This window comes from Primulina huaijiensis, chromosome 4, assembly GCF_012295235.1.
Source record: "Primulina huaijiensis isolate GDHJ02 chromosome 4, ASM1229523v2, whole genome shotgun sequence".
NCBI classification, from domain to species: Eukaryota; Viridiplantae; Streptophyta; class Magnoliopsida; order Lamiales; family Gesneriaceae; genus Primulina; species Primulina huaijiensis.
The window spans coordinates 25,108,785-25,120,298 of NC_133309.1; the positions used below are offsets into that span (position 1 = coordinate 25,108,785).

The 11,514-nt window shown below is 34.4% G+C and overlaps 2 protein-coding genes across 3 annotated transcripts; both read right to left on the reverse strand.

Annotated features, from left to right (window-relative positions):
- Positions 1-3,863: 3,863 nt before the first annotated feature.
- Positions 3,864-6,593, reverse strand: LOC140975724 (shikimate O-hydroxycinnamoyltransferase-like). The gene is made up of 2 exons (XM_073439605.1): positions 5,970-6,593; positions 3,864-4,828 (listed from the first exon to the last, which is right to left on the reverse strand). Exons 1-2 carry the CDS (start codon positions 6,375-6,377, stop codon positions 3,941-3,943), a joined length of 1,296 nt encoding a protein of 431 aa, XP_073295706.1. The 5' UTR covers positions 6,378-6,593; the 3' UTR covers positions 3,864-3,940.
- A 2,736-nt stretch (positions 6,594-9,329) lies between these two features.
- Positions 9,330-11,507, reverse strand: LOC140974812 (uncharacterized). 2 transcript variants are annotated; one of them, XR_012174875.1, is made up of 2 exons: positions 11,193-11,507; positions 9,330-9,694 (listed from the first exon to the last, which is right to left on the reverse strand). XR_012174875.1 is itself a non-coding variant. In XM_073438302.1 (2 exons), the coding sequence occupies exons 1-2, from the start codon at positions 11,348-11,350 to the stop codon at positions 9,603-9,605; spliced, it is 267 nt and encodes an 88-aa protein (XP_073294403.1). In that variant the 5' UTR covers positions 11,351-11,484; the 3' UTR covers positions 9,330-9,602. The 2 variants fall into 2 exon arrangements, 1 of the variants encoding a protein (XP_073294403.1); XM_073438302.1 differs by having other exon boundaries at positions 11,176-11,484.
- Between the last annotated feature and the right edge of the window lie 7 nt (positions 11,508-11,514).

Here is an 11,514-nt window from a genome sequence, read left to right on the forward strand (position 1 = left end):
GTGCTTGCTTTATTATATAGCTACTACTGTGTTGGACGTCAGGGAGCAACCTTTGGCAACCCCACGCCCCATGAACATATATTGGCCAATAGCTTTGGTGGACTTAAAACCACCCATGATGTCAACAAGCTCTATATCATGTAAAAATCAATCCTTTTCTTTTCATGTTCATGTTCATGTTCATAACATAGCACCCATCATCAATATTCATGAGTTTCTTACATATTTAATACATAACAATGGAATATGGTGCTATATTTTCATCAATAAGATACTAACAATGTACATATAGCAATAATCAATGGGAAGTATTTGAAATCATAATATTACTCATGTATTACTTCAAGAACATGCCAACTTACAGTCCAAGCTTAAGAACACTGGTTTGAGATGGTGTTTCTCGCTCCTATACTGTCAAATATACCAATAATTCAGTCACTATTGTATAAACTAGATGAAAATCATTCCTCTACATGTGGAACAACTAAAAGAGAAGAAAACTTACACCTCTATGATGTTCTTGTGATGGAGAACTAAGATCTATCTTCAAAATGATGAAGGAAAGGAAGAAAGGGGCTTTTGGAAGAAAACTTCTTGGTTTCCTCTCGAGCTTTGCTGTGAAAAGGGTAGAAAAACTGATGGAAGTGCTTAGAAAAGTCGAAACTTATCTTCTTATATATAAGGCGGCGCTCGGGCGGTCATTTTCTACCGCCCGAGCGCGGAATGTTCTGTAAAAATACTAGGCTTGAAAAGCACCGGCGCTCGGGCGGTAATTTTCTACCGCTCGAGCGCCACCTGTTCTGTCTCTGCACACTACGTCATCAAAGATCGCTCCAGAAACGGCTCTTCCGTGCATAATCTGAAAAAGTAGTAAACATGAAAGTTGTAGCCCTATGTCTTGGCCTGAATCTCCAATTAGTTTCAGGTCATTTGGAGGAAGTTATGCTCATTCTCCTAACATGTGTCAGTGAGAGAATGACGGTATACATGACACCCTTCGGGGCACTTTTGGCTTGTCTTTCACAATGATGTGGACAAAACCCAAAACATGAAAGTTGTTGCATTATATCTTAGCTTTTTAATGGTTATGACCTCACTCAATTTGGATCCATATTCAAATCATTATGCTAAAACTCGTAAAAACTAACACAATTTCATCTCATTTTCTACCAACTTCATAACACTACTTCTACCTACACATCTTACTATAACTATTTAGACATATTTTCATTCTCATTACACCATGAACAATATAAAAGTCATGTTCAATCTCAATATTGATACCTCAATCAATATTTAAAACATAATGAGCTAAATAACTATCTATAATGACATAAACGTATTACTAATCATTTGTACGAGTAACCGGGCATTACACTTCCTGTCCACATCTCCATAGGTATCTTAAAACCTATTGGCATTGATAGATATATATTAATCAAATAAGTTGTGTAGTGACAGCCTCTGCCCAAAAAGATTTTGGCAAACCTGACTTTGACAACATACATCTCACTCTCTCAAGTATAGTCCTATTCATTCATTCAGCAAGTCCATTTTGTTGAGTAGTTGCTACCACAGTGAGAAGTCTAGCTATCCCAACCCTTTTGTTGTAATCATCAAATTCTTTTGAGAAGAATTCAGAACCATTGTCTATTCTCAGCTATTTGGCTCTCTGTTTGTCTGATTTTGGATTAGATTATTCCAAGTTTTAAAGGTTTCCAGAGTTTCGTTCTTGTGTTTTAAAAGAAACACCCAAACTCTCCTAGTATAGTCATCTATGATGCTCATAAAGTACCTTGCACTGCCATTAGAGGCTGTTTTTGAAGGTCCCCGGAGAAGAATGAATATATTCAAGGGGTGCCTTTGTTACATGAATGGCCTTTCCAAACTTTAGTCTGGTGGACTTTCCTCTAATGCAATCTTTACATAAGTCCAGGCTATGTAGGGGTTTGTTTCCTAGCACACTTTGTTTATGCAGTTCTGTAAGGCCCCTTTCACTTAAGTGGGCAAGTCTAAGATGCCACAGCCTTGTAGTATCTCTTTCAACCAAGGCCACTGAACCAAACAAACAAACATGACATAGTTTTAAAATTAAATGATGAGAAAAATTTTCAAAATTAAAATCTCTCATTTTGAAGAAGATTTGAAATTTATATCAAGTCCATAAAAGAAAAATTAAAAGTGTTTAATATTTTCTTGTCTTCAATCATCGGTGATTGCATGATGAACGCAGCATGCGGTCAATATCTTACTCATATTATTGGGGAGGCTTAAACGACGGAAATATGTGATTTCTCTAACATTATTGATGTGAATTAAGTAGAACTCTCATGACTTCGGCTCATACTATTTAGGGATCTTATGACTTCGAGCTCAACATGAGAAGAGAAATGACGTCATATTATTGGGCTATCATCAAACGTATGTTATCAATCAAACATATATTTTTTTTTGAAAAGTAACGTTACTTTATATATTTAATACATCATTCTATTTGTGTATTATATGTTATTTTTTTCAACATGTATGTTATTATTGAACACTCTAATGCACACTATAAGTTAAAAAAATAAAATTACATTGTAGGTTTACGTGAATAAATCCATTGATATTATACCGACATATAGTTTTAAAAGAACATGGATTGCATAGCTACTTTCATTGATGCAGTCAAAATCTGATATAAAATTCAATTCATAATGTTTTCAAGTTTGTGTGTACATATTTAGATTACATGATTACTGTTTTTACGTGGAGTAGTAATTAATTGTTGTAAATCGGATATATTTCTTATAGGATGCTTGGAAACCTCGATTTTGTAGGGATATATTTTGGAGATTTTGGATTACAATTCTAGAACATGTCTTTTGTTTATTTGGAATAAAAATGTTGAATTTCAATTATTTGTTGAGAGAAACATCATGTATTTGGTATTTCATTTACGATTTATAATATCATGTTTTTATGTGATTTTGATTCACATTAAAAGTATATCTCTAGGTTTCATACTTTATTGAAGAAATGTGACTTATTTTTTCGATATTCTTACAATTTTTATAGTGTTGAAATGGAAGAAGCATGAGAGAAATTTTTTATTTAAGTATAAACTTTAATATCCAAAAATTGAATAAATATATAAACAAGTTGTGTAGTTTTGAAGATTTAAGTAGTTGTATCTTTTATAATGTAGCATTTACACCGGCTAGAGTAAGTTTTATTAACATTTATAAATGGGTAGAATATGTATTTTTATACAAATTTGTTGATTCTACCGACATTTGAAACGGTGATGAGGATATTAATTTAATTAATGTCAGGTCGGGATGATGATGACAAATCTGGCCCACCTTGTTACCATTTTAGATTATTTGAAGCGATGATGAGGACTAAGATGAATATTTAATATACGCGAAGTCAGGATGAGAATTTTCAGAACAATTAGATAAAATCGGACCTACTTACTCCCCACGAAGATTAAATGGGGAATCTCCTATTAGAAAAAAGGGTACCTTAATGGCAATTCAGCAAAGATAGATCATACATGTGAGGATAAATATCTATATATGGATGCAGAATTGACGGAACAACATAAATTGATACAAGGGTAGAATCAAATTTTCCCGAAAACGGAAGATGAACAGATTTCCTTTGCGTCATAGAAGGATAAAGCTTAGACGATCGGCTTGCGTAGAATGCAAGTGCATCAATTTAAGGTTATCGTGTATTCCATTTAACGTAAAAAGAAAATCTTCTTGCTCTAGGGGAGAAGATGCTTGCTTTTGGGATAGGAATATTATCCATGCTGCGTTCATGTTACGTATTTGTCTTGTAGGATAGGATTATCAATCACACTGAATTTGACGTAAAACTACGGTTCGAATTCACAGAAAAAGCGAATTCATACCAAAAGAAATGTTATGTAGCAACAATGAAAATGGGCTCAAATGTTATACAAGAGCTTCTGAAAAACCTTCATATGCTCAGTTTGCAACGAGATTGCAACCGATAAGCTCCCATCGTTTGTCGGACTTGGCAATATGAAGCTTAAACCTTCGTAAGCAATCCCACCTGGTCCCATGAAGATCGGCCTGCCCCATCCGAAATCTGCATCATGGATAGGCAGCCGAGACCAACTTGTGATCCCAAGATTTGGGCACCTGAATGTGTGCGCTCCGCGTACAAGTGCCTTCAAATCAGGTTGAAGTTCTAGGTAGTCAAGAGCCGACCTCAGGTAGTCATTCTCCATCCGAGCCAAAGCATCGTGGATTTTACTTGCAGAATACCAGACGGGATTGGATTCAAGGTCGCCAGATACAGCAGTCGGAGTGGCTGTGAAGATCACATTGCCAAAATAGCCTGATGGGAGCGAGGGCCGGAGTCTGGATCGTCCATCCGTTGCGATGTACAGCTTTGTGTCCTGATCTTGAGGCAGCCCGCGAGCCTTGCACGCACATCGCCAAATATGACCTGCCAGCATCTCATACGAGCTGTAAGTGACTGTGTTCCCTTCCTCTTTCGTCTTGGACTTGAGGGTGTTGAGCTGATCGCGGGTTAGCTTGAATATGGAAACGGCTGTTTCAGGGGATGTATCGGGTTTGCTCGCGAGTTTCATGGATGGAGGGGGCTGATACTCGATGTGCTTGAATTGGGGTTGAGGCGGATCACGGGCACGGAGGAGGGTCCGGTCGATGAAGGGTTGGACGGTGATGTCGAGGCCTCGGGCCATGTCCGACCAGGTGTTGATGAAATGGAGACCAGAGAATCCATCGGCTGCGTGATGCTGCATTCCCACGCCTAAGGAAACTCCACCACATTTGAAATATGTGACCTGTAAACAAAAACGAAAGTCATTGAGATAAAGTTACCATTGCATGATTTTCCGATTCACCCAAGATATAGTAATCCATAAGCACCGAACTCAATGCTCATACTTGATTTATTCCACGAATGTATGTTTTGAAAAAGGAAAAGTACATATTTTTGTCTCGTAACTTGTACAATTTTTTAAATTTTTATCGTGTTATTGGTTAATATATTGTGGTAGTCTACTAATTTACATTTTTTCAATTTTAATCATGTTCTTCGTTGTATCAAAAACTGTTAATGTCATATCAGAAATAATGGTTAGTTTATGCTACACCGAGATTCTTCTTCTCCTACTACAATATCATTAGATCATGTGAGATCTCATATTTTTATGAAAAAATTGACATATATGTTGATTATCCAAATGCTAACATTTGATCACATGATAGATGGAGAGAAATATTTCAAGTGTACCATAAAATAATCCGAAAATGATGACATTTCAAAAAATGAAGAATATGTAAATTACATGATCATGCCTTTTCAAAATAACCTCTAATTTAGTAGACAAAAACTCTCGTGAGGTCTCACGAGTTCATTTTGTGATACGGATCTTCGACCAGACAAAACTCATGAAAAAATATTACTTTTATAAAAAAATATTATTTTTCACAATAGATATAAATAATGTCGAATCACAAATTAAATCTGTAAAATCGTCTCACGGTTCAATTTAGTAATACGACAGATAATAATATGGTAAAAATTTGTGTGAGACGGTCTCACGTGTTGTATTTTGCGAAACAGATCTCTTATTTGGGTCATCCATGAAAAAGTATTATTTTTTATGCTAAGGTATTACTTTTTATTGTGAATATCGGTAGGATTGAACCGTCTCATAGATAAATATTCGTGAGATCGTCTAACAAGTGACTTACTCTAATAATACACTGACTGCCACAATTAATTCTACAAAGTCTATTAATTTCTACCGATATTATATTTTCTAGTATTTATTATAATCAACACTTGACGTTAATATGTGTGGCATGTTAGTGCACCTTCTAATTCCCAACTACAATTCTAAAAGTCGCATCTAATTAAAGTATGAGCCAATTCTAGAATAAATCCCAAACGTGACAAACACTAAACCAAGAAATCACCTGCAGCACCAAAAGTGGGTAACTTGAGATTCCGAGGGAATAATCCACCGCCGGAATGAGGCGGCGGAGCTCCAACGTCGGAGCAAAGTCGCCGAAATCATCAACCACTCCGTCGCACTCCGCTTCCACGAAAAGCACCCCCTCGGCGTTACAGTTGATCTCAATCCGGCCATCTTCATCCCTCTTCAGCCTCCCCGCCATGGGGTAGAACGGCACTAGTACCCGGCCCAGCGCAACTTTAAGCACTGTGGCGTCGAAGAAGTCCGCCGCTTCTGCAGGACGGTAAAAGTAGACGCTGGGGGTGTGGAAGTTGGGCACCACCAGATCAACGTTGGAGTTCCACAGGCCGACGTTCGGCGTCGCCGCCTCCGGAGCAACCAACGTCGAATTCTTCACGTGGATCTTCATGGTTATCGATAGAATCAAGGGGAACAAGTGTCGTATACGATGATCAAATGGAACGTTGTGTATGGATCGATGTTTCTAAAACAGCTGGGAATCATTCATTTTTCAATCAAGAATAAATTAAAATAAGCTGGTGTGCCAATGTAAAAGATATTCATAAATCGGCAGCAGGTGGCGGAGGTGGAGAATAACGGCGGCGGTGTCGTATATTCTTGGGAGAAATGATGAGAATTGGAGCTTCTTTTATAATGCTGGATGGTTCACCTACCACGCCAAACGAAGACGACAAATTATTATTATTATTATTATTAATTAATTAATTAATTAATTAATTAATGACCAAATTTCTTTCCATATATAATGGTTCGGGCAATTATTATTTATAATTTAATGAAACATTTTGATATTCAAATCGTTTTTTTCCCTCAAAAATATAATTTCAAATCTAATTGAAAATAGCATTAATATGGAAAGATAAAAATTATAAAATAAAGCTTTCCATATAATCCACACTCAACATTTATCAATACTATTAGATCGTGATACATGTGTTTCATAAAAAAAAATAAGTATTTTAAAAAAATTATAAATTTTTGAAATTGAAATGGTAAAAGAGAAAATAAAATATAAAGAAAAATGTTATTATAATATTATAAAACCATGTATTATAGTTTGATAAGATGGAAAATGTTTTAGGCAAATCCAACATTACATCATATGACTTGATATAGTTAGTATATCATGCTAATGTATTATATATAGTAAAAATCAATAAACCAACAAAAATGAATTTAATTATAAGAGTAGGTTTTTTGTGATACGGTCTCACGAATTTTTATCTGTGAGACGGATCAACTTTACCGATATTCACAATAAAAAATAATACTCTTATCATAAAAAGTAATATTTTTTCATAGATGACACAAATAAGAGATCTGTATCACAAAATACGACCTGTGAGACCGTCTCACACAATTTTTTGCCTAATTATAATTCATAACGTGGAAATTCTAGTTTTGTAAAAAAAATGGAAATAAATTATAAATGGAAACTTATTCCAATAAATTTTTTTCAAGAATTTTTATATGCATGGGATAACCCAAAGAGAGAATAAGTAGTAAATAAAGTTACAATTATATAATAATAAGTTGAGCAACAAAAATAATATTTTATTGAATAAAATTAAAGTGGAGAGATTTGACTTGGTCGAGAAAGTTGGTGAGACAGTGAGTGGCATGGGTTTGTGCTACATTCCAAACATATCCACATTTCACCAACTCTAATGTGTGTGGGTGCTATGTATAAATACAAATACATCCATTTTCTCACCAACTTCAATGTGGTATTCAATGTACCAAATCTTTGGGTGGAAATACATTATCTTTGAACTAGAAACGTTTAAAATTGTGTTCGATAAGTGATGAACCCTAACCTATGTCGGGAATAGAATTTTCGGAGAAGTTCAGTCCTTTAGATGACATAAGAAGATCTTGTTTTGACGTGGGTCTTATCTAAAATCAACGCGGTCGATCTTATCTGTCTCGTGTTATACATGTATATCTGATAGAATCGAAGAGATATATTCTGTGCTTTTACAACAAATTCTTACATAAAAGCGATATAATCGAACACATATATTGACGTGAATCACAAACAAAGTCAAGTAGGCAACAAGGCTTAGTCACAAGAGGGGCCTTCCATGTTAACTCTCTGCTATTTATTTCTCGACTAAGTTTTGATTATTGACTATTGACAGATATAATTTTTATTTAATTAACTAATACCAATATTTGAGCACAAGTATTTTATAGTGATTTGAAAATTAAAAGTTATCTGAAGTATTATATATACAGTGGTGGAGCAAGAAATATGGCTCTGTTCGGACTGAAATTTTAAACTCTAGAATCTTTTAATATTTTAAATTGATATATCCGGACTAATATCTTATTTTTCCAAATTATACAAAATTTACATATATATTTTTTTTTTAAAAAAAATGGGCCACCCGGACTTTAATCATGTGCCTCCACCCCTGTATATATATACCAGCGGATGGAGCACACACGATACGTGTATAATGTTACATAGTGAATTCTTATGTTAATTAATAAAAGTAGAGGTTTTTTGGATGTTCAAATAGATTCTATGAATTTGGTGAAATTACCCAACAATTTTTGGCCAACTTAGCTTTTACATGGTTTGGACTGTATTGGTAACGGGACTCGCCTACTCTGTTTTTTGGTTGTTTTTTTGTTTAAAAAATACACAAACACAACTTACCAGATACATTATAAATTTTTTAATAAAAAAATTAAATCAAATATCTATGTTATTATATAGAAAAATTTATTTTTGTTTTAAAATTTTATTTGATCGGATAATCTTGGAAACGTGGCTGAGCTTGGATAATTATTACAAATTTCTCATGAAACTTTATTAGATAATAAAAATGATATATTTTCAATAAATAAATACTACATTTATTTAATTCAATTTTTGTATTACTTTTTTTTATTATTGAAACTTGATTTTTTTTAAAAAAAAACATGCTAAAAGTTTGGTCGATTTCGTTACAGATCGAAATAACCGATTTTTTTATTGGTTCGATTTTAACGGAATATTCACTCCTAAACCTAAGGCACAACCCGCCAAGTGGCTTAAAATAATTTATAAGGGTATTATTGTATAAAAAAGGCGTTTTAAAAAAAATATAACTTCGTTTTTTTCAAAAAATAAAAAATAAAAATAAATTGTTATAGATGCTTTTTTGGAGTATTTCAATCAGTCGTATGGGGGTCAGTTTATTTTATTTTTCTGGCTAAAACTTATTCCATTAGCTAAATTTTATAAAATTTCAATCGATAAATCAATTCTAAGCCTTTTAAACATAAAATCATAATAAATAATAGTTAGTTTTTGTTTTTTGCCGAAAATCCATACATAATCTATTAGCAATTAAGAAAAGGGGTATATTCATTTATAAAGCTTTGCAACTCCAGAAGACTCTTACACATTTATTAAAAGCACAAATCAATAATCTTCCATAGACATCTATTTCTCTGCTAAAGTTGTAATCAGGGTTCACTTGCAACCATGACGACCATAGGACTTCACTGAGTTTCCTTTTTAATCTTCTATTAATGTCATAAATGGAGAAAACTAGGTGTAGAATGTTGTCATTCGAAAGAGACAGCAAAAAAGGAATCGAGGAAGAGATTCGACTTGTTTTCACCTGGCCGTGGATGAACCAGCAGAAAGTCTTTCGCTCCTAGCTTTATCGGCCTTTTCCATGTAATCTTGATGGGATTGATGCTTCGAGCCTACAAGGATATAAGCATCTCAGAATTAGCTGATGCTTGTTAAAAACACATTTCAAATTCAACAAAAAAAAAATGTCATATACAGAGATGAGATATTAGAGCCTTTAGTAAAACATAGTAAAGCAATTTGTTTAGGGATTGCCTTTCATATCTTTTGTTTGCTTATCACTCGTGCGTGAGAGCGAAGAGGTGACTTATTGTGTTTTCCATTACAGTGAAGACAATATCAAACAAATCGATGGAGCCTCAAGACCAAGATTTGATAATGTTCAATGTTAAGTTTTTAAAGTGTCCTTCCACCGAGAAGCTTGAATCATCTTTATAATTGATTTTAACATGATTTTTAATATCAATAAAATAATGATGACACACTTTTGTTTAGCTATAATTTTCTGTTACCTTTTTTATCAGAAATTAAAACGCTAGAGTTCAAAACCGGTGTTTATTTCTAAGTGTAGAAGTTAGATCAAAATCATATTAAAATAACGATGCCGTTGAAAAAAGCCTAGCATACTCAATGTCTTCCATCATACGTAAGGAGAATCAGAAAGATATCCAACCAAAGGTAAAAAAATCCACTATACTAACCAGGCACTTCTATTCTCATCAACACCAAAACAATTTTAACTTGAAGGCTCCAACTAATCCAGAAAATTAATTTCTGCAAGTATGATAGCTCGACCAAGCTAATGTCACCTCATTTCCTCAATAAATGGAGGCCAAGAAGATGGTATCTAGTCTTGTATCTAGATCTTTTTAACTTGCAGCATTTTGAGTAATTCTTGCCCTATAAAAGTTATATCAACCATCTTTATTTTCGGAACACGAACAAAATACATTGCAAAATGTTAGAAATGAAAAACATATGAAATCCTAGAAGAACGGACGAAACTATCTTTTTTCTAAGTTTCCTTGGCACTTTATCGTTTTGCATTTGAGGCATGTTCAGTTACTACATGAGTTACCGTTAAATCAAAGGATAATCTTTTATAATAGCCAGTTCTTCAGTATAACGAAAACCAACTTATCTAAATCCCGCAATAAATAAAGTTTTTCAATGGAATTTGAAATGCCTTAACTTGATAATTTAGTTATTGATCGTATCCTTCCTCGAGTTCAAATTGTTAAAAATCCAAATGCAATCGAGATTCCAATCATCTCCAATGGACCACTGAACCACACCATCCATTACCATCAAGTTTTCCAACAGCCTACACTCTTATCACTCCTCGCACCAAGTATCTATTCATAAAAACAACGATTAGCAACTTCAAGAAATCTTCTCAGTCTAAAATTTTTGGTTCCTTTTAGGAACTTTCAATCTAAAATATAAAGGAGAAAAACAAGATAAATCAACCTTTTAAGAAGAAACATAAATTATTCAATCAACATGCCACAGATCCAAAATCAAAGTCATTTCCCATCATCGCATGAAAACCAAGAATCACATAGGAAATTCCAAATGAATAGAAAAAACAAACCACGATCCATGAGGTACCATGGGACACCAAAGAGGACTCCAATGATGGCGATGCCTGCCGCCACATGCTTCTTTTCACCGCTGTATAGATAGTGATTCAATCTAGCGCCAAATCCCCCTCCTCCTACGGCCGCCGCACCAGCTATATTGCCGGGTCTCTTCGGATCACTGCTCATTCTTGCTGCTATTATCGTTAAACCCTTGTTCTGCGCTTGCTAGTCTCAGTCTTCACTTTCAGCACAAAATCCCTCCGGCATCGGATTATTCGATGGCTGCCAAATGGTTTGGGCCCAGCCCATCAGGGCCCAATAAAGTAACGAACGCGAAGCTAAATTTGGGC

What these genes read in the sequence shown, in the direction of transcription:
- LOC140974812 (XM_073438302.1), bottom strand. Translation starts at nt 11,350, where the DNA reads ATGAGCAGTGATCCGAAGAGACCCGGCAATATAGCTGGTGCGGCGGCC. An exon ending in ATGGTACCTCATGGATCGTG is followed by an intron (nt 9,695 to 11,175) that starts GTTTGTTTTTTC and finishes ATATCCTTGTAG; the next exon opens with GCTCGAAGCATCAATCCCAT.
- LOC140975724 (XM_073439605.1), bottom strand. Translation starts at nt 6,377, where the DNA reads ATGAAGATCCACGTGAAGAATTCGACGTTGGTTGCTCCGGAGGCGGCG. An exon ending in ACCCACTTTTGGTGCTGCAG is followed by an intron (nt 4,829 to 5,969) that starts GTGATTTCTTGG and finishes TTTTGTTTACAG; the next exon opens with GTCACATATTTCAAATGTGG.